At 44.3% G+C, this 23318-nt stretch overlaps 1 protein-coding gene across 1 annotated transcript; it reads right to left on the bottom strand.

Annotated features, from left to right (window-relative positions):
• Positions 1-1669: 1669 nt before the first annotated feature.
• Positions 1670-22136, bottom strand: abcd1 (ATP-binding cassette, sub-family D (ALD), member 1). The gene is made up of 17 exons (XM_030734544.1): positions 21556-22136; positions 20183-20465; positions 18104-18210; positions 17834-17991; positions 17352-17539; positions 15775-15949; positions 15439-15629; positions 15092-15272; positions 14849-14991; positions 14466-14643; positions 14217-14311; positions 11507-11652; positions 11105-11250; positions 10303-10387; positions 8585-8710; positions 8154-8241; positions 1670-2455 (listed from the first exon to the last, which is right to left on the bottom strand). The coding sequence occupies exons 2-17, from the start codon at positions 20309-20311 to the stop codon at positions 2330-2332; spliced, it is 2262 nt and encodes a 753-aa protein (XP_030590404.1). The 5' UTR covers positions 20312-20465; positions 21556-22136; the 3' UTR covers positions 1670-2329.
• Positions 22137-23318: the final 1182 nt, after the last annotated feature.

Here is a 23318-nt window from a genome sequence, read left to right as displayed (position 1 = left end):
CAGGGGTCAATCAGCTGCTCCTCTCATTGTTCTCAGTCAGCTGACAGCTGCTCTCAGATCAGTTTTAACTGTCTGCAGGGAGGCCTGTTTCCCACCAACACTGTGCCAGTTCTGCTTATAAAGAGGCAGCCCAAATTTCACAGGTTTAAGAGGTAAATGTAGCTCCGCCCACACCATCAGTGTCCCCCTCCAATTGGATCCCGTATTTTTATGGCACTTTTTTTTCTTTTTTGTAGCACCAGCACAGTGTTGATGGAAAAATGATCGATGGTATATTTTGGTCAACTGTTGCTGCTTCTCCTCATTGTCACCTTTCAAATTAAAAGTCTGTTTCTAAAAGCAGTTTTTCTTCCTCTGCCTCTGATTGGTTGGTTTACGGTACATAAAAAACGTCAGAGCATCACTCGGGGTCGGACAACCAGCACAGTGGGCAACGGGCCCTGAAGCCCAGGTTTACTCCATCTTCACCTCGAGGTTCAGGTCCAGTGAGGGACTCTAAAACCTGGATTAGCAACTACTTGCCAACCGGTCGAGGAACGCACGTTTTCCCTACTAACCGGAGGTCTCTTGGCTTGTGTAACTGAGGCTTTATAACCATTTTTCAAACTGTATAAAAACCTCCACAAGTATCTCTGAGCTGTCAGCGATAAAAACCTCCCCTCACTCGGACCAGTCCAGGCAGATGGCCAACCTCTCTGCGCCTGCTTCTGTCAGAGCTTTCTCGTTGTCTAAGGCAATCATTTGGTATCTCTCTATAGAGTCGGAAGGTCTTTACCTTACACTGTAAAGTGCTCTAATACGACTGTTGTGATTTCTTGTTGTAAATAAAGCTGAATCGAATAAACACTCAAGGTACTGATTTTTCCAGCCATCTATGGTATGTAAACGTGGTTACATAACTGTAGAAATGAGCCATTTACAAAAAGCGAGTTAATCAATCAGGACAGGAAATGCTTCATAAAAAACTGAAATTTTGTTGTGGGCATCTCCCAGAAGGAGCAGCTCCAACAGCAAACAGGCAGTGCTCACAAAATAAAATAAAATCTAAGAAAAACTCACAGTTAAAACTCAGTTTCAGTCACACGATTTACCTGCTCGTTGTTTGTATACAGCACCAGTCAAAAGTTTGGACACACCTTCTCATTCAGTGTTATTATTGTTTTCTTTTTATTCTATATTGTAAATTAATACTGAAGTCATCCAGACTATGACGGAACACATAAGGAATCACGTAGTAAATGTGAAAGTGTTAAAGAAACTAAAACATATTGTAGATTCTTCACAGTTGGCTCCCAATCAGCTTCATGAGTTAATCCCAGTTCCCAGAGGTGCTGAGCACTTGTTGGCTGCTCTGCAGTTCAACTCACCCCAAACCATCTCAGCTGGGTTTAGAGCAAGTGATTGTGGGGGCCAGGTCATGTGATGCAACCCTCCATCACCCTCTTTCTTGGTCATACAGCCCTCACATAGCCTGGAGGTGTGTTTGGGGTCATTGTCCTGTTGAAAAACAAACGATGGTCCCACTGAGAGCAAACCAGACGGGATGGCAGGATGCAGGATGCTGTGGTAGCCGTGCTGATTAAGTGCACCTTGGATTTTGAATAAATTGCCAACAGTGTCATCAGCAAAGCCCCCCCCCCCCCCCCCCCCCCCCCCACCCAAGACACCTTTTAAATAATGAAAAACCCCTGAATTAGAAGATGTGTCCAAACTTTTTTCTGGTACTGTACATGTTTGTCTACGTGTGGACCATCCACCAGGCGCACTCGGCAATATGAGGACATTTCTGCATAGCAAGGATTTTTTATGCACTATGATGGGATTTCTGTGATATGAGGACAGTTGCACATTATAGAGACAGTTCTGGATTATGAGGACATTTCAGAACATTGTGAACAATGAGGGGATTTCTACATCGTGAGGGCACTTTTGCTCCCCAGGACATTTCTGAACTTTGGCGAGACTTCTACATTTTTTGAGGACATTGTCTCACTTTGAGGACACTTCTGAACTGTAAAGACGTTTCTTCACTGTGAGGACATTTATGAATTATGAGGACATTTATGCATTTTGGGGACACTTTGGGGATATTTCTGTCTTACAAAGGCATTTGTACTTTATGAGGGTATTTCTGCTCTGTGGGGACTTCCTGTCCAGTACAGAGGGACACTTGAGGTTCAAAGATAAGGGTTTTGAAGACACATCAAGTCAATGCCAGGTCCATACAAGAAAAGGAATACAAATGTGTGTGTGTGTGTTTTTTTTTTCTCTCCATCCCAACCAGCAATTAATATCATCACTCTCCCATCACTATGTAACCTCAGGAGGGTCACTTCTCTTCTTTCTCCCCTTCGGCCTCCCCCTCCGCCTCCCCCAACAGGACACACAGCTCTGCAAGTCTTTGCTGCATCTTAGGAATTCCCAGCAGCTGGTTCTCCAAACGATGCTTCTCCTCCTGAAACACACCACATCACAGAAACCACAAAGACAGACACAGGCAAATATAATGAATGCGTTGTGTTTCATTTTCTGTGAATACTTTGTTCAGCTGTGTTTGTTACAGGTGGTGAACTTGTTTGTGTTCTGTCTGAACTTCCTGTTACTGTTAAATCCATCATCTGTTTGTCTCTGTGCCCGAAGGCGCCGGTTGTTTCGGGAGGTCCAGTCAACAGTCAACTGCTCCTGAATCAGCAGCTTTGGGCTGCCCTCTCTCTAACTCTCTGTGGAAACAGAGTCTCACACACCACCACTGCAAACAGGATCTAATACAGTTATTATCATTTTGGTTATGGCCTGAGTTTTGGGGGGTTGTTTCTTTAACGTGGTGTGCTGTAAGCCGCCTGTTTCTGCCTGATCTCTGAGGTGAATGCTGGTCAGCAATGTTGTGTTTACTCTACAGGTGAAGAAGCAACAGACTGTAAGTCCAAATGGAAGCCTGACACTGGATTGAACTGATGCCTATGCATGATGGGAGGAGCTTAAACAGCTAAGGTGTAACCTCTTAAGGAAGTAAAGCTTGCTTGAGTCATTGGTTTCTCTCCCTGGATAAGTGGAAGTGGATGGATGGATGGATGGATGGATGGATGGCTTAAAAAACTAAAACTAAATAACATGTAGGAAATGTCTGTAGTTTCAGTCAATCTGGTCACAATTGCTAAAATACATTATTGCAGTTGTTTCCTGAGGCGGGGGTGTTTCACTGACTGGGGGCCACCTAATGTGTGATTTAAGTTCTGCGCTGAATCTAGAAAACACAAGTAGCTGACACCATTGTTTATGTGTATGTGCCTGTGTTGCTCTGCAGTTTCACAGCCAAAACACTAGTTGACGGTGGGGTTTCTCTCTTCGAGCTGATTTGAAAAACGGTTGCAGAAAAAAAGCAACATAGGAGAAAAAAGTGCAGAAAAAAGTAGAAAACGCCGGTACTGAACAGGCCGGTGAGAGCTGGACTGCTGCACAAACGCGGCGCGGAGTTATATTTCTAAGAAGGTGCACATCAGGTTAAGGCGCACCTATGGCGTACATTTAACACAGAAGCATAAGTCCCACTTGACTTGGTGGAGTTTTGAGTTTATAGTGTTATAAAAGCTCAGAACTTCTTAAATCTGGCCCCTGATATAAAAACTAAATAAAACATTTATGAAAGATTGAACTGAAACGGGCAAACACACTTTTGAAAAATGAAACAAAACCAAAAACTGAACATGAAATAAAAATGCAAATAATGATAAATACAAAACTATAACAACTCTGCCGTTATGGGTGTAACCCTGACACCCAGAATGTAAACATAAGGCACAAAGCTCTCAGACAATAGATATCCTGTGTTCCCTTTTTTGGGGAAGTGATCCAATGTTTACCCTCACTTCACTCCTTCTACTGAGATGCAAAGAACTTGATTAACATTTACATCCACAGACCTTTATCAATAAATCAGGTTGGGCTGCTTAGGGTCAGCTACCAACATGCGATCAATACATTCTTGAGTGCTCTAATCACAGGGCTCTACTATTTCTGCTGAGCATCTCAGGCTGCACCAACACGGCGTGAACAAGGTGGTACAGAAACACACCAGAGGAGAGTGTATCTGATTCTCCACCTGTTATCAATAATACAGCTACACAGCAGGTATTTTCCCATAAATACTGGGATTTAATGATAGACCATCTGTTATCCTGGAAAGCCTTCATTCTCTGAGGGCGAGTACACAAATTCCTTTTATTTGGGTTTATTTCTGCATGAATGTTCAGTGTAATTTGTACACGCTGGCCCTTAATTTCCCTTTACATGTGGCTGCAAACATGATCCACAAATGCAACATATAGTATGGTTGCAAATATCAGTACTGTTAAATATTTTAGCTTCTCTAAACTAATGATTTGAGTTACTGTAGTCGGCACTTCATGAACACGCTCGTCACATAAACGAGGGTAAAGTTAAAAAAAAAAAGTTAACTTGAGCTGAAGAAGAAGAAACTGAAAGGATTGGACTGGAGTACTGTGTGCACCAGTCTAAATAATCAGAGTTTGATCACAGATCAAATGTACGATGATGTGCTTAAATCCTGCCGCTGTGTTTGTAATGTTAAATATATGTATCTTTGTTTGATTGTCCCTATTTTAGTTTTCTCCATGACGCTTCAAACTGAGCATCATCATCACTGTTAAGGTGAGGTGGTGGAGCCTGTTGGGCTCCCTGCAGTGTAAGATCCACAGCAGGCTCTGCTGCTGAAACGTGCTGCGTTCACTGTTTCAGGTGAACGAGCGCAGGTTAATAAACACTTCACGCTCTGTATTAATAAAATCTACCTTCAAATCTGAAGGCTAATGATAAACTGCAGCTGCCCTGCAGCCACTAATGATCAGTCACATGACAGCGAGCAGACAGCTGACTGGCTGCTGCCGCTCTCCTCGCTGCTTCCGCGCTTTGACCTCACTCGCTCACACATCATGTGCCGCAGGCATGTTGTTGCGGTGCTGATGGTTACCACAGTAACCGCAGCATGCGCAAAGGCAGCAGTCAGAGGGGTCGAAGTAATTTTAGCATGTTTACGAGCCGGGAAGGTTCAGTGATCGGCTCCCCTCTCTCTCCTCCACGCAGCGGGATGATCACAGCGGGAAGTGAGCATCGCTTTCACGGAGTTAAAGATGCCGAACGCCCCGTAACTGACGCCGGGGGGTCGTCCTGCGGGTACGAAGCAGTCAGATACAGACAGGACTAATCCAGCAGCTGCTAAAGGTTCACAAGCAGGATGCTGAGCTTGTTTAACTTCTGCAAGATTTTTCTTTGCCAAGTTTAAGGCTGTTTACACACAGTATTAAGCTGTGTGTGGGTGTTCCAGTGATATCTGAACAGCCATAAGTATCGCACTGAGATCCAGGTGGTCTGATCTGTATGTGCCTATTAATTAACTGATTATTGCTGTAATGAGCAGACCTACAAAAAAACATTAGGTAATGGGTAAAGAAATATATTTCTAGGCTATAAATTCCCCAGTCTGGCAGGGAGAGGGTTAAAAAAAAAAAACACTTTATTTCCTGGAGAAATCATAAATGAAAATAAACATTTAAACCCTAAATCACCTAACTGATAACAAGCCATCATTAGGCTTAGGATTTTATTTTATTTTTTATGTGAATGCCAGGAACCCAACCTTTCACCTCCAAATCTCATCATGTGACCAAAAAACAGAGTGAAGGGGGATCACGTGTGACCAGAATGAATAGAAGCATTTTAATGAAGCTCTGCCGAGGAGTTTGCAAAGCCACCGTCCACTCTGAACGCCACCCCGATAACTAGGCGCGTTCACCCAAACAAATCCTCCCCGTGTCCACCGTGCGGCACACAAACGTTTGAGATGCTTTTTGTAAATTCCTGCCTTTAAAAGTAGTGAAAAGCTTTCTAAAATTAACCAAAGTTATCAAAACATGCAGAAAGAATTCATATGACCATGTCTAAAAGTTTAAAGTCTGCAGATGATAATTAGGAAAGACCTTTAAAGAAGAAATGTCCACAGTCACAGTCCTCTGTCCCGTGACCTCTGTTAACCCTGCTGAAAGAAGGGAGAGCCCTTGTGATCCTACCTAAAAAAGGAAACTAAGAATCAGGCATCACTGATCAGCCCGGTTTTTAATATTTCTCCAGTTCCTGTCACATTAAGTTAAGCCGTTAGAGTCTAACAAGCCAATAAAGCTGCAATAAGTGACGTTAACTTAGAAATAAGTCAAAGATAACCGAGATTCAGTTTAATTAAAGGAATTCATGACCCAATGAGAGGAGCAGCATTGCCGTTCTGTATGTATTAAGCAGTGAGCTATTATTAGAATTCACTCTGCAAACGGCTAATAAAATACAACCGACAATTAGGAGTAAAAATAAAGTAACCGTTTAGCCTCTGTGATTTATCTCGGTGTTAGAGTGCTGAGCTCTGAGGGTGCAGGCAAATGTGGGTTTCTAAACGTGGGCCCGTGCAGGCCGTTACAAGTGGAACTGATGCTGATTTGCATACAGAGGTGAGAGCTGAAGTTTATGGCAGGGGCCACGTTTATAACAGGCTCTCTGTCAGATTTCTGTGTGAATGTATGAACAGGTAAGTCTAGACTTGATCCGAGTGATTTCCCTCCTGGTTACATCGGGGTGAAGCTTGGGACGTGTGGAATATAACAAAATGATATGAATGATTATGTTTTATATAAAGCATTTATTTTGCATGTCGGGCTCTTTCTGAGGGAGCTGCAGCACCGGCCGAATGATGAAGATTATTGAGACAGACTCACTGTTCAGGCCCTGTAAGCAGAAGGCAGATGCCGACCCCCTGATGTGTTTGATCCTTAGACCCCGTCACCTGTGTACGTTTTAGTCTTTGGTCCTGTCACCCACTGTTATCTTCCTGACCCTTCATGTTGTACCTCTTGTCTCTTACACCCACATGTAAATCATACCCTCCCATCCTCCTGTGTACAGGTATAAATGCTTATTCAGTGGTTCAGGGTTAGTGTACATTCCCATACCCACACTCTGGGCTGGTTAGCCTGCTGCAACACCAACAGGTCCAAAGCTCGAAGGTTCACGTTAACTATTAAAACTACGTGTGTGGCAGCAGTTGACAAAGTTTTCTCTCTTTTCAAGCCCACCAACTTCTGCTAACAAAAACATGCTTCTTACCTCACAGAGGGAAAGTGCTGCCGGTCACGTTCTGAGAGGTTTTTTTCTGAGTTTGGATCCAAATTAGCGCAGCTAACCAACTGAGTTTTTTAATCAGGTGGACTGTAATGGCTTCACCTCCTTGTGGGAGAGAGCGGTGTGACAGAGATGAATGGTGAAAAAGTCCTAAGTATAGCGCACACTTAAACAGTACTGATCAGTGCTGCTGCTGCTGGTGACCGCGTCCACTGCAGAGCACGGCTTTAGTTTCAGTGCTACTGTGATCTGCAGGTAACGCAGCAGCTGCTGCCAAAGAAACAGCGCTATCTCCAACAGAGTGAAAACTGTTTACGTGTCTGTAAAACTGCAGCACATTCAACAGCTTTCAATGTGCACTACAAAATCATATTTTTGCGCTTTATATTTTAATTAAAAACCCTTTTGACATCTCAGTGTTGCCATCCAGCATAAACACGTAGCGATATTATTTGTCGCGCAGCTCTGGTGTCCAAACGTGTGTTAATCTGGCATGAATTGAAAGTCTGACAAATTACTTCTCGAAGCAGGTGTTCTGAGCTGAAAGCAGGACGTGGTGTCACATTAGAAAGAAGTAATCACAGCTTTTCTGGCATTACTGGAAGAGACTGATGACAGTGCTTTCAGAAGAATGACTCATCTTCCAAACAATTTGAACAATTTGCCTTTCTCTTTTGTTCCATGGCCATTCCTGACTAACGCCGTATGTGCTGCATTATTCAAGGGAAATCATAGACAGGTGCCTTCATTTTAAGTGCTTCTGAGAGTTATGGCTCAATAACAAACCTGTTTAAGCCTGTTTTTTTTATGCTTAGTTTAATTATAAATCTAACAGCTTCATAAAACAAGCAAGCAAACCAGACACACCTTTCTGGGTCTGACATCACATGATCTCGCAGCAGCACATGCTCAAATAAAACACCTGCTGCCACTGACCAATCAAAGAGCCCTCATTTGAACACATACACACTGACCTGCAGAGAGAGACGTGTAGAGGCGTCCAGAGGTTCAAACCTCCATCCTCCTTCTCCATCAAACTGCAGCAGGTGAGAGTGGTACTTCCTGTCAGACAGAGGAGGAGATGATTAGTTGGAGGGTGTGGCAGCTGGCAGCAGCTCAGACCTATGCTGCCCCCTGCAGGCTGCAAATGAAACCAATCTGACTTCACTGCTCATCCTTAAACTGCTCCACAGTGTTAGACTCAAGAGCCACGCGATCATCTCTGTGTTCTGACTTCACTTAAATCGGTCTGACGGAGTTTTATCGGCACTTTTGGCGTCTGATGTTTCACCAGCTGTAAGTTTGTGGGTTTCAGGGTTGCTGCACACGGTTTAAAACCTCATTTATAAAACTTTTAAAAACTTTTTAAGACTTCAACACACAAGACTTGTGTGTGCGTACTGACCACAGAGAGGGTCTGTGTGTGATTGACAGCAGTGCGATCCCAGCATCCTTTGCGGCCTGGAAGATGTTTCCCTCCACGTCGATGCTCACGGCACTCGTGCACTCGTCCAGCAGAGCGTACCGAGGACTGGGTGAAACACACACACACACACACACACGCACGCACGCACACACACACAAAGACAGAGAAGATGATCATTACGATGAGCACACACTGAATGAATGTTAAGTGGAGTATCAATATGATTTTTATGCTTCTATGTATGAAATTATTTTGTATTGCCATCTAAAAAAAGGCAGCTTCTAACTAATTTAATGTTTCTTTGTAAATGTTTTATTCAAATGCGTACTCTCTGCTCTTCTAGCTACAAAAATATGTCGACTAACTATAAAAACAACACGATTCTCTACAAATGGAAACACAAGGCTGAATGCTGTTGGATTCAGCGGAGTTTGGATGCTACCCTGAGCAACACAACACACAGACATCGTGAACATAACATTACAGCTGTTGTTTTTTTCACATTCTGCTGACAGGTTTGGTTAACTTTCCAAGCTTTTAAAATCAGCTAAAAACCTCTGGCCTGCATGCTGTTTATCCATTTAGATTGTTCTGGTGTGAGTCACCCTGTTATTGAAATATGAGCTGCAGAGATGTCTGCCTTCTCTTGAATATAACTGAGCTAAACGGCACTCCCCCGTGATGATCAAAGGGCCCAAAAAAAAAAAAACGTCTCTTTTCAGAAATCATGACTTGCTTTCCAACTTTTTGTGTGCAGTTTCATGCAGGAACAATTTTCTTCTACTGTCTTCATCGGCTAGTAGCTAGCTAACATTACATCACAGCCAAATGGGGACAACTTTTAACCGTGTGATACAGTTTGGCAGAAAGAAAATAGTCCTTAAATGCAAACTCGACCTATCACTGCAGCACTTATTTGGGCTAAACTGTCCTTTAATATTTTCTCCATCCTGGGAAAAGATAAACACAAGAAGAGAAGTGGCAGAAAATACACCAACCACAAAACTGACAGAGTAAGAACAGAGGTGGGCTACAATCAGTCAAGCTTTGAATATATCAGGCAATAATATATTTTTCACTGCAGCTCAGAAACATGTTTTCCTGTTTTTGTCGTCAGATGTCTGAACTGGTGTTAAATCTGTTCGTGGCTCATAAACAGGCTGCTTACAGTATGTTAGTCATCGTAAAGGTGGCAACAGATGAAATCATTATTTTAATATCACAGCATAATCTGACAGAATAAACAGAAACGGGCCCCTGACGGCTGCATCTGATCCAGCTGCAGGCACGACTCAGTCTGACGGAAAAAGGAAACGTGTTGGTTTGACAAACATGGCAGTGGAACGGCACACACACACACACACTCACACACACACTCCTAACACATTTCCAGGTCATTGGAGGGGGGTGTTACCCATTTACCCCCCAGAGGTCAGCTCAAAGTATCCTTGGGCAAGATACTGAACCTCAAGTTGCTCTCTGATGCAACCATCAGAGTATGAATGTGTGTGTGTGTGTGTGACTGGGCAGCATGGCATGCAGGTTAGCACTGCTGCCTCAAAGCTAGAAATTCTGGGTTTGAATCCACCTCTCTTCAAAGTGCCAGCTCTCTCTTTTATGATGTCTGTGTCCAAAGTGCAGCCAGAGGACAGTCAGACCCTGTGAGCATCATTCAGTCAGTAAACAGTGACAGTTACCGATGGTAGAACATCCGAGCCATCCCCATCCTCTGCTTCTCTCCTCCGGACAGAACGTCTTTCCAGTCGTTGACCGACTCCCAGCCTGAGAAACACATCCACAGGTGTTACCAGTGTTACCACGGTACCACCACAGTGTTACCACGGTACCACCACAGTGTTACTACAGTACCACCACAGTGTTACCACGGTACCACCACAGTGTTACTACGGTACCACCACAATGTTACCACAATACCACCACAGTGTTACAACGGTACCACCACAGTGTTACCACGGTACCACCACAGTGTTACTACGGTACCACCACAGTGTTACCACGGTACCACCACAGTGTTACCACGGTACCACCACAGTGTTACTACGGTACCACCACAGTGTTACCACGGTACCACCACAGTGTTACTACGGTACCACCACAGTGTTACTACGGTACCACCACAGTGTTACCACGGTACCACCACAGTGTTACCACGGTACCACCACAGTGTTACTACGGTACCACCACAGTGTTACTACGGTACCACCCCAGTGTTACCACAGTACCACCCCAGTGTTACTACAGTACCACCACAGTGTTACCACAGTACCACCACAGTTATCAAACTACATTTAGGACTGTGTGTGTTTTTAGATTCAGATGCAAGCTGTTCTTGAATGGATGGCATCAGCACAGCATCTGCATCCTTATTCATAAAACGATACATAGGTGCACACTAAAACTGTGCATGCACCTGCAGGCAGTCTGACCCTTTATAAATCAGAGCCTAGAGCACAGATAAACACACACACACAGACTGACCTCCCTCTCTGTCCAGGATGTAGCGCAGGTGGACGGTGCGAAGGATCTCCTCCAGGTCTGAATCTGTGACTTCTCTCAGAACCATCTCCTCCACTGAGTCCGGATAGATCACCTGGTCTCTGAGGGTCCCCTCTGACATGTATGGCCTGTAAAGCACACAGGCCAAGAACAGACAAACCACAGTAAACTAGTAGTACTGGTAATAGTACCTCTGTGAGGTAGTCAAGGGACCTTCTACAACACTGAAGGGCTTTACTTAACTTTGTAAAACTCTCTGTAATGGCTGATGGGAACTGGAGCCATAAAAATATAATGAGTTGAACTAAATTTGGTGTAGAGTTGTGGCTCCAGATAGTACAGCAGTAGTAGTAGTAGAGATAGCAGAAGTAGCAGTAGTATTACCTCTGTGGGATGTAGAACATGTGCTGCGGCTCTGGTCGGTACAGGACTCCTCCATAAACGGGCCACAGGCCGCTGAGGATCCTGAACAGGGAACTCTTCCCACAGCCGTTTGGACCGGTGATCAACACGTTCATCCCATCATCCACCTGACACACACACACACACACACACACAGGTTTAGACTGGGTTCAGGAAAACGTGCTCTGGGGCAGCTTGTGTTTGAGAAAACAGATCAGCAGATCGATGTCTTCAGCAGATCATCTGCAGGCTGTTGAGCATGAATGAGAAACACAGGTTCTCAGTGTAGGTCTATACTCCACATCCTAATTAAAGAACTAAAACCTTGAACTTTTTTGTTCTTTTCTTGTTCCCCACACTCTTTAACACCACCAGGCTGCAGCTGAAAGAATAAGAACAAGGCTACGGCTAATAAGCCTGTTGCTAAGATTTACTCTTAGCAACAGGATATGCAGAATATGCAGTTGTAAATAAAGTCAGAGCTACTTTTATCTTAATGATGTGGCAGTTTTTGAAAGTCCTACTGTTTTCTGAGTTTTCGTTGTTTTATTTTGCAAAGTTAATGATCTGCGTTTTTGAGAACATCTCAGTAAATAATTACCTTCCACTGTGGAACCGCTGAATAGCACCAACTCCTTTTTGCTGTGCTGAGCTACAAGCTGAAAGTTGTACAAAGACACTGACAGAGATGCTCATCAGTATCATTACATGAATGCATCGGCCATCGCCGTTTTTTTCTCTGACGGTGTCCGGTTTTATTATGAGGCTCAAACACATTCACATAAACAGCATTACAGCATTCATCCCGTGCGGTCTCGATCTGTTCCCACATAAAGGCTGATAGCATCGTCCTCGTGTGTGTAATTAAGAGTGAAGCTGTAGCTTCTCTCCTCTCATGGGGATACGCAGGCAGAGGACAACAAAGAGTTGGCACTGTGAAGATAATCTTTTGTTGACAACAATTATGGTCATTACTGTAACTGCAATCAAAGCCTTTACGGGTACAAACACCAGGTGTACGGACCACCTGTACAACAAGCCTTTGCCTAATATGAGACATCCGCCAGCTCGCTGTGCTATTATCTTCAAATGTGGCCGACTCCTTCCTTCTCCGTACCTGCAGACTGCAGGGGCGTGCTGACAATTCAAAGTATGTAATAATGTTTACTCAAGCACCGAACCGACGCACAACTTTTACTTTACTTGTACAATTCTATGTTGTGCTTTTTTTTTTGTGTTGATGCATTTATTTCGAAGCTTTGGATAATTATTATTTTCCTGATTTAGATTTGTATTTTATATTAACAATCTACAAATACAGAAACTTTATTTCAGCCCAGTAAAAACATACAAAGGCCAGTTAGGGAAAAATAATATGCTGGATATTTTTTTAATAACCGTACAGTCTGGACCAGCTTTCCTTCTTGGCTCTGGCTACAGCAGCTGTCTTTCTTTTATCCTACATTATATTTTTAAATCCTCTACTTTTGTTTAGTGTTATAGCTTGTTGTTGTGTTATGCTGCTCTACGCATGTCCTTAGCTTAGTGTGATTGTGTTTGTTGGGTTAATTAAGCCAAAAATAAACAAAAATCTACCCTAAGCATGCTGAACTCTTTCTCTGTGCAGGCCCCTGTGGTGTCTGTAAACATGTGACTGGTTCTCTGAGGTCCTCCTCACAACAACACACTGATAGAAGAGACCAATCAAAGTACGGGCTGAGAGAGCCGAAGGGTCAAAGGTCGAGAACCAGACAACAGAGAGGAGTTTCTGTTTCCATCAATGTTCCTCTTCTTCTTCTCTCATCCTCTGAGTCCTGAACACAGGAACCTCATTCTGTGCCTCAAGCACGCACAAACGCACAAAGTAACACACTCTCACTGTTTCAGCAGATGCTAATGAGCGATGACCTCTGACCCCAGGCACAAATGGAAAGAATGAGCCCAATCCCAATGTCCACACTCACAGACTGACAGTCTTTGAGGCCTGTTCCTGCTAAGTCAGTGGAGACTCCGTGTCTGTCACCCACTGTCAAACAAACTGCAGGAGGACTCTCTGGTAGAGATTTTGAGTCCTTTGTGCATGCTTTTCTCTAATTGCTGCAGACTTTGCCTGAGGGAAATTACCCACAGTTCACAGCGCTGTGGCGTTAAACACGGGGGCTGCAGGGGACGCTTCAGAGAAAAAACAGTTCATTAAGCAAGCATGGGAGGAACAACCAACCTGAAAGTTACAGAACAATTACGTTAGCATGAAATTGCTTAACTGTGATGTTTTAACAAAACAGAGCAAACTAATTATTTAATAGTTTCTTCTCCTCCCATCCGTAAGGCAAGAACTAGGAAGATGCTCAAATCAGAGAATCGGTCCCTCAAGTTTCTTGGCCATGAAGAAAGTAAAAATAAACAGTTCAGCTCTGTCACGGTAGCACACACGGGCGACCTCTTTTAAATCTGTGATGGTTTTGGTGCTTACGGTGGACAGTGGAGCCGGCCCACTGAGATAAATAAGGTGATGGCAAAGAGGACGTGGAAGTGGGCTGCAGCAGTGCCATCATGTGGCCACAAATGCTATCTGCACACTAAGGTGACACTGATCACACTGAGAACTACCGTTGGCCATAATGGACATCAAACAGAAGAGAACAGCTGAAAGCTCACAGCTGCTGCGTGTTTCTGTGTGTGTGTGTGTTACCTGGATATTGAGACTAGACACCACCACATCTCCAGTAGGCGTGATGATTGGCAGGCTCTCACAGCGAATCCCCTTCTCCATACTGATCACCTGACCTGCACACAACACAACAGACAAGACAGCTACCTCAACTTCCTGTTTGGAGTTTGTGCGTGGGCGGTGTTTTGCCCTTTAGTGAGTAAAGCAACAAACATAGGTTAGAGTTCGGAGTTAAGTGGTGCAGTTGCTTTACCACGATGTAAGACTCACCTCTGATCTGCAGCGGACCACAGACTCTCTGCCCGTGTTGAACAGCTCCTCCTCCTTCAGCTGTTAACTCCTCCTCCTCCTCTCTGTCTGCAGAACGGCGGTAGATTCCCTGATTCACATCTTCAAACACATCCAACATCTCAGAGACTCGAGCAGTGTAACCTGCCAGCTCCGTCACCTGCACAGCAGTCAGTGTGGGTCATTCAAACGCCAACACGGCATGAAGGAGACCGTGAAGAAACACAAGGTGAAGATTGGAGGAACAGAGGAGCAGAGAAGAAGGGAGGTGATGGTCTCCCTCCATCAGCTGCATTCATCAAATACTCCTCAGTTACCAATCGACCAGAGACAGAGAGTCAGAGGAGGGAGCACAGTGCGCATACCTCCTTGTAGGAGCTCATGATTCTCTCCACGGCGTCGGCCGCAGCATTCAGGAGGTTCCTGGCCGTGGTGAAGGCCTGCGTCCGTTCACTCACCAGCTCCTCCTCCTTCATCACCATGGCAGCCTGCTTCACCTCCTCAGAGTCTGAGGACATCAAAGGTCAAAGGTGAAGCAGCAGGAATCTCATTAGGAGCACCAGTGCTGTGGCTGCTACACTGTACGCTGATAACAGGAGTGTGTTTACCGTGTTCAGAGTATCCAGTGGCGGTGATGATGGGTACGGCGACCATCACCAGGCCGGAGGCACTCCACACGTACTTCATGAGGAACTGTTCCAACATGACATACCAGAGGCGCTTCAGCAGGATCTGATGGATCTGAGAGGACAGAGATGTGTAGCTCCTCTGCAGCTGGGCCAGCTCCACCTACGAATCAAACACATGCAAACTCAGCATGAACATCGCAGACAGGGCGATCCTCCTACAAATTAAACAGCGATGGTGGCAACTTCCTGCCTGTGACTGAAACGGCTTTTAAACTTCAGTTGTCTGTGTTACATTCAGGATGGGGGTGGGGCTTATGTTTTTTTACCTTGTGTCCTCCATAGAAGGCGATCTCCTCTGAGTTGGTGATGATTCGTGAGTGCATGTATCGCAGGTCTCCCTTCCTCTTTGCCTCCTCGGCCACCAACTTCCCAAATCGAGGCGAACAGGAGCGCAGGACTTTAGCCGTGAGCGCTACAACCAGGCCGGCGATGACCGATGGCCACGTTGTGTTTGCTCCTGCAGGATGAAGATCAGAAAAGGGTAATGCAGACAAACAGTTAGAACAACCTCAGTCTCAGCAAGAAAGCAGGATTAATTTCATGAAACACACACAAATATGTTTATATCATGTGTTAAATCATTCAGAGCTAGCATAAGTAACCTTTGGAGCGGGCGGTGCGCAGCAGCGTGTAGCAGGTGACGATTACGTCCAGGATGGGTTTGGTCAGGTTGGAGTAGAGGTGAGCGATGGAGGCTGAAAACATGACGATGTCCTCAGTGAGAGACTGATCGGGATTGGACAGACGGCCGTCCATGTTGCTGACTCTGTAGTAAGTCTGCAGAGCGGAAGATAACACAAGTGGGCTCAGATCACAGAACATACAATCAACATGATCATCAGTGATAAATATTGAGGTCACAAACAGGCATCAGAAATCACAGACTTCAGAGCACTCCATCAGGATGGGGGCCAACAAAACTTGGTGGAAGAGTTACAACAAGACAACGAGAAAGGACACAAAGATCGTCCTCAAGTGCGATACATGAGGATAAAATAAGGGCCTGTTAAAGATAAGCCGGTAACTGACTGATAATGGATAAGGCGGGAGATAAATGGCATTCATCTGGAGATTTACTGCAGCACAAAGTTGCGCCACCACGTGAAACCTTTTAGTGTTCAGCGAAGCAGTACAGCAGCTGTCTCTGCTAACCTTCCTTAAGGGTAACATAAATAGAACTTTCTCTGCTGTCCAAGTAAGGAAACCATGGCCTGCCTGGCTCTGCTGACTGTCTTGTTCTTGAACTTGGCAACAAAAAGGTGTGAAAAATGTGTCTGGCAGCCGTCCAGTTTACTAAAAAAGCTGGGATGCTGTATAAAATGTGAATTAAAACAGAATGCAAGATTAGCAAATAATTTAAGTCGTGTATTTAATTGAAAGTAGCACAAAGACAAAAAACAAATACTGAAAAAAGGAGAATTGCTATTATTTTTATTTTATTTATTTGAAGCCAGTGACAGGCGAACATTTCTCACGGCGTCTTTTAACACTCATTGTTTGGGAACTGAGGAGTCCAGCTGCTGCAGCTTTCAAAGCCAAATGCTCCCCCAATCCTCCGTTAATACTGCAGGCTTTCAGCTGCTCAACAGTTCAGGTCTCCTTTTCATATTCATCAAAGTGACAAATGGAATAATGCTAATGGAATATGGATTGCTATTATCTTGCCTGGAAATAAAAGGCCTGGATGGAAGCACATGGTGCCCAATAATCTGTATGCATTTGCATTTACAGATGTCCAAGTTACCCATGCACTCTAACTGATATCAAGCTGGATGTCCATTTTCAGTCCAGAGGACACGATGTTCATGATTCCCATTTTTCACTTCACTTTGTCTTAATTGAGCTCGGCTGCAGAGAAGGTGGTGCTTCTAGATCTCATCTACGTTTCCTCAAAGTTTTAACTTCTATTTGTAGATTTATTACAGCTGTAATGTCGGCCGTTTTAAGATGGGACTTTATGGGGACTGACTCTCTTTTGGAGTCAGCTTCAAGTGGCCACCTGAGCAACTGCAGCTTTTGGAACTTCGTATAATAACAGCCCCAAATGTTGCTGCTTGGTCTCGACTTTGTTCTCTAAAGACTGTCCCCGCCCGTCCGTGTGCGAACCAGTAAAGTTTAAAACTCAGATATTAGTCCTGATAACACACCTGCTGTAGCTGTCTGTGTAAGCGTGTGTTACCTGATTGGTGAAGTACAGCTGGTAGGCATGGCTGACCAATCGGGTTCTGAAGCTGAGGCTCAGCTGACCCTCCAGGAATCTGATGGCGCTGTTGATGAAAGTCGCAGGAACTGCGACGAGGAGCCACTTGGAGAGCTGAAGCACGAAGGCCTGAGGATCCTTCTGAACGATACACCGCACTATCACACCTGGCAGATCAATGCTGCTGATTAGTGATGAGCACAACAGACTAAGGTTCCTGACAGAGAAATCAACTGCTTTTAAATATGATTTATGAACCGCACTTTTCTGTAATTTTCATTGATCGCTCTGCTAATAAAAGTGTTACATCTCACCTGTTGATTTCTTATAAAAAATACTGAGATGTTTATCATGATTCACACCCTTTATCCTAAAAATATCACCATAAGATTTCTTGTCCATATCACCCAGCCCTACAATGGAAAGTGTGCAATCAATAACTAATGACTTTATAGACAGACCATCCAGAGAAGCGACGTAGATGGACAGGAAGGTCCTGGACATCAGAGTGAGAGAGTGCAAGGCGAGCAGGGCGATCTCTGGACAAAGCAACCGTGGAAACAAGAGTTTCAGCAGCCGAGAAAGTCTGAGGAAAAATTCCCTGTTTACCGACGGAGACCTGAGGACAGAAACGCACATCACAAGTTCATCCTGAGGTCGACCCTGAAGGCCTACACACAAGCACAGGAGCTGCTCTACAGGTGAGCGAACACTGCCAATTAAAAACACACCTGCTGTCACTCTTCTTCTTCTTCTTCTTCTCTGCGCCATCATCAACACCGTTGACTGCACCCACAGGTGGATCAGATCCAGCCAGCGGTTTGCCTGCTGCACTCCTCTGAAAAAACAAACCCACAGTTATCTGTACTGTTTGTATGGGTGTACACAGGTCTGTGCATTTTTGTTTTCAGTACAGTTTATTCTCAGTTATTGTGTTTAATTTATTTTTTAATCACATTTTTAGTTTAGTTTTCATCCTTTTCTTTTTGTTCAGTGTTTTTGTGAATGTTTAAGAAGAACAGGACAGAGACTCCAAAACAAACAGAACACTTTGTCAAGGTTGACTCACCTTCACACCGACATCCCAGCCTCAACAAACACCTGACCTAATGCATCCTTGTACTGTGTTTGTTGACCAAAGAATAAAACTAAAGGAGTCTTTTGTTAGGGCTGTCACGACATCACATCATCCACGTTTATCGCAATTAAGAGAAACTGCATTATCATTATTCTCATTACAATAATGACATGGTATCTATAATGCATAACGTGACAGGTTCCTGGCTTAAGACCAGAAGGAGAGAAAAATCCCTTTGGGGTTGCGTCAGAAAGGCATAAAAAACATGTCAAATATGTTGTTGCTGTAAGAAGCTTCTCCTATCAAGCTATTGTCACTAATATGGCAATTAGTAAATAAAATCCATTGGCTAAAGCACTATGAACAAATGTCACAGACACATGCAGCACTCAGTTTGTAAAAAACACCATGAAGCTCAAATAAAGCCAATCAGGCCATCTGCAAACTGAGGAAACACCTGTAAGTCCAGGTGCAGGGCAGAGCAGGAATGGAGGAGGTACAAGATGAAGTCAACACAGATACCAAAAACTGCAGTTCCTCTAATGGCCACTTGAGGCTGGCTCTAAAAGTGAGTCAATCCCCACAGACTCCCATGTTAAAATGCCCAAATTTACAGCAGAAATAAACATGTTTACAGCTTGGTACAAAACAAAAATTTGGCATCTATGGATAGTTTCCCCCATCATAACAACTGTACATGGGTGAAATTAGTATATCACTGTCCATTTGGATACTGGTGAGGCTTAAAGTTAGGGTTCCATTTGAATGGAATAATCAGGCAAATTATATGTCCTGCTGTGAGGTACAGACCATCCACGATGTTTCTAGTGTTTTATTGGTGTGTTACTTAGAGCTAATTAGCAGCTATCTGTGTCTGTGCATTGCACTCATTCAGTTTAACTGCTAACTGCTTACCAACATTTTTAGAGTTATGCTTAATTTATGGTACCGTGACCGTGTCTGTTTGCCTGCAGACCAGCAGTGGACACTTCCCACTGTTTCTAACACTCGGTTTCACTTCAGCTCTTTGTGTGTGTTTGTCTTCTCTGCAGCCAGCTGACGGACCAACAACAGCACAAGCAAAAACCAGTTGTAAAACATATTTTGTGACACAGAAAACAGAAAATTTAGCACTCTAAACTGTCTTCACTTCTGGCTTCAAAAAGACTGACATGGCAGAGACCAAAAAAAGCTAAGATTCAGGCTACGAGCCCAAAACCATGGGTGGTGCCACTGTGGTTACATCCATCATGATATACAGTGTTATCAGGATCTAGCCCCAGGCTTGAGAAAGCAGTGAAGAGGGGGGGAGCCTTGCTTCACCCAACAACATAACAGACTAACTGCATGAATGTGAGTGTCTGAGGCTGATTTAGAGAGTTTGCTGTGGGAAATGAATCTCTCTCAGTGTGTGAGAAAAGTTGCCAGAGGGAAAGAAAACTGAATGCTATTATTTAGTGACACCTTGATTTATAGAGCCATAAATTGTGTAGTGCTGCGATACACATCAAAGTGAATCTGTAACCTTAACTATGCTGAAGCTGGATTATTTACTTTGACGGCCACATTTACTGTAAACATTTACTTTAGCTAGTTTTTGGAGTGCACAATTATCTGAATGTTTAAAGTCTAGTTTTAATTTTTATCTGAAGTGCTTAAAATATTTTTTCACATCTAGTTTTAATATTTAGTTCAACTATGATAACCTCTGTGTGTACAGGTGTGCGTGTACCTGCAGCCTCCTCCACAGGTACGGGGACAGCTTTTTGACCGCGTACGCGGCGAGCACAATGGCCGTCAATTTCCTGAGTCTGGAGTTCCGCCTCAGCTGAGCAGGCAGTTTCTCATAGGCCAGCTGCATGCTGACAGACAGCCGACGAGCGACTAATCAGGGCACAGACACCGCAGCGTGTCACGGGAGTCCAAACCAAACCTGATCCCAGAGAGGTCCGCTGTGGACTGCGGTGCTTTGCATCAAGGAAATGTCATGATGACCTCAGAGCACGACCCACCACCTGCATGGATGTGGAAACAATGTCAACATCTGTCCATTTGTGGCACGGCTCCTGTTGTCATACTGTGACCAGTCCAACCAGTCTGAACTGGGAGATCCCTTTGATGTGTCACCCGTGTTTGCTGCATAAATAAAGTCATGAGCACTGCAATCTGATGCAGAAAGGGTACAAAAACTGGTGCATGAACCATTCAGCAGAATGCAGGAAATGCAGAAAAGTCCTTAAAAACTTGTCTTTTCAATAAACTGAACTGTTGTTCTATAAAGACATAAAATTATGTTATTGCTTAGACCCAAAATACCCCACATGAGAGGACTTTGAGCATTTAAAGAGCCCCTGGAAACAGCAAAGCAGATATTCACATTACAGAACAGAGTGGTGTCTGATCATCATATGCTATAACCTCTTTAACCAGCCACCTATTCCACGTTAAATTAGTGCACTTTTGCAGCTGAATCTATGACATATCCCCTGATATTACAGCTCAAAGTTGGTTGTAAAAAATAAAAATCCTTAAAAAAAAAGGAGATTTTGGGTGTAGACTGTCACACCTGCAGTGGTTCTAAAGTTGATTTATGTGCAGTTTCTAACAGCGCTTAGATGTGTTTTCAGACGTACTTCACTCCTACTTCAGGGCCAATAACTCAGAGGCTGGTGTGAAGGTAAAAATTCCCATTACTTCATTAGACACACTAAAGTTATTGTATCAAAACAATCAGCTGATTCTGGGGGTCACGTGGGATTTTTCCTCAGATTTTACCGCTTTGACATGGAATGACCCAGAGGGGATTATGCAATGGTTTCAGTGGGCCGGCCCACACTGAGCTGTATGACCCATCAACTAAAATGAGCTGGACCCCCCCCCCCCCGATGTAACGTGAATGCATTAATGTGACGTTTGTGTACTATAAATGTGTCGTAAACGGACCTAAGACGTTGAGCTCTGCCCTATATGTTACCAAATGACTTAATGTTGTTATATAAGGTAAACATGCTGTGGGATATTTCACACTGTTATATAACGGTAATAAACATATAGTGATTACATAACATTAATAATGAAGCTGCTCGCGCTCTCTGTCTGACTTACAGACAACCAGGACCGGCTCCAGTCGTCCCGCAGGTGTGCTGTCGGTTCTCAGGGAGCTCTGGAATAAATTCACCCGGTTTCAGCAGCAGCACCCGGTGACCTGTTGAACATCCACAGTCGGTATGTCGGTGCACGGAGTCCAGCTCCGGGTTGTTAGCTCCGGTAGCGCTAGCTCCTAACTATCCTGTATGTGCAGCAGGCGGCAGACGGCACGCTGTCGTACAAAGTCGTTTATCAAACTCCTGCCATTTGCAGAGTGTCCTACCCTCCCGCCGAGCAGCTCTCGACCCGGACTGGGACTTTACCCCGGTTTGGATGACCCGGCAGCGGACGCACGCTGCTAACTGAAGCTAACAGCTAACAGGAACTTTGTTGTTTCTCTGATGTGGACATGAAAAGCGTTCTAAGTTTCCGGGTTAAATCGCTCCTCCTGCTCCGCAGCTGTCCGGGACAAACACACGCTCGACCCGCCGTCACTCCTCCACCACAAGCTTCTTCTCCTACACTGAAGCGGTGTGGGATCGATCACACCGGCGGAGGCAGCAAAAAGTTCAGCATCTGTTTACCTGTGCAACGGGCCGCGTCCGTATACTGACACAACGTGCCCTGAAGGGCGGGCCGCGTCCCAATACTGAGGACACGCCCTCCCTCTCCTCCAATGCAAGTGGCTGGGCGATGGTGGTGGGGTTAAATTCAGAAATAAAAGCCTCTGAAGCTTGGAGATTAAAGTCGTAAAATATCAAGAAAAAAGTTGCAAATTTACAATAAAAAAAAAAACGTAAAAATTACACACATGCAAAATAATATTCAAATACCCACAACAACATCAACACCACAAACCACCACATTCAAAGTTCAGCAGTAGATATAATCATATTTGTTCGTCTACAGTTTATTCTAAAAACCAAAGATACATATTAACTACCAAATAGCAGCACTTATAAACTTCAGGTTTTACTTACCGGTAGCTTGTAATGTTCTGATAAATGATATTAGACAGATCTTAGTGTGAGTTACTGAACAACTTGTTTCAGTCAGAAACAAACAATGAACTAATTTGGTTTGTGCTTTGAATATTGTGTTACACATGCTTCATACTGCTGGAACTACTGTGCGTGTGTGTAATCTGATCATACACTCACCAGTCACTTTGTTAGGTACACCTGTTCAACTAGTTATGCTGGACTGGTTCTTATATAGTGCTTTTCTACTCTATAGGAGCACTCAAATCACTTTATATAGCATGTCTCATTCACTCATTTACACACACATTCATACAAGCACTTTCTACCTAACATTCACACACACACAATCACACTCCGATGAGCACATCAGGAGCAACTCAGTGTTTATCTTGCTCGAGGATACTTTGGCATACAGACTGGAGCAGACAGGGATCAAACCACCAGCCTTCCGATTAGTAGATGACCTGCTCTACCTTCTGACCACAGCCAACAAATACGTAATCAGTCAATCACGTGGCAGCAACTGAATGCATTCAGGCGTGCAGACATGGCCAAGACCCCTTGTGTAGGCCCACCACCTGCAGGAGGTGGCGGTTGGGTGCAGTGTGTGTCGGATGGCGGCCAAGGGTGGAGACCCTGGTGGACCAATCCCCAGCTATCAAGGCTGGGGGACGTGGAATGTCATCTCTCTGATGGGGAAGGAGCCTGAGCTAGTGCATGATGTTGAGAGATACCAGCTAGATATAGTTGGGCTCAGCTGAAGCAAAAACTCTTCAGGTGGGGGGGGGGCTGACTTCA

This window comes from Archocentrus centrarchus, chromosome 7, assembly GCF_007364275.1.
Source record: "Archocentrus centrarchus isolate MPI-CPG fArcCen1 chromosome 7, fArcCen1, whole genome shotgun sequence".
NCBI classification, from domain to species: Eukaryota; Metazoa; Chordata; class Actinopteri; order Cichliformes; family Cichlidae; genus Archocentrus; species Archocentrus centrarchus.
The sequence above is the reverse complement of the archived record's forward strand: the minus strand, read 5'-3'. Positions and strand labels throughout refer to the sequence as shown.

What these genes read in the sequence shown, in the direction of transcription:
- abcd1 (XM_030734544.1), bottom strand. Translation starts at nt 20,311, where the DNA reads ATGCAGCTGGCCTATGAGAAACTGCCTGCTCAGCTGAGGCGGAACTCC. An exon ending in TGGTCCGCTGCAGATCAGAG is followed by an intron (nt 14,312 to 14,465) that starts GTGAGTCTTACA and finishes TGTTGTGTGCAG; the next exon opens with GTCAGGTGATCAGTATGGAG. An exon ending in ACACACAGACCCTCTCTGTG is followed by an intron (nt 8,242 to 8,584) that starts GTCAGTACGCAC and finishes TCTGTCTGACAG; the next exon opens with GAAGTACCACTCTCACCTGC.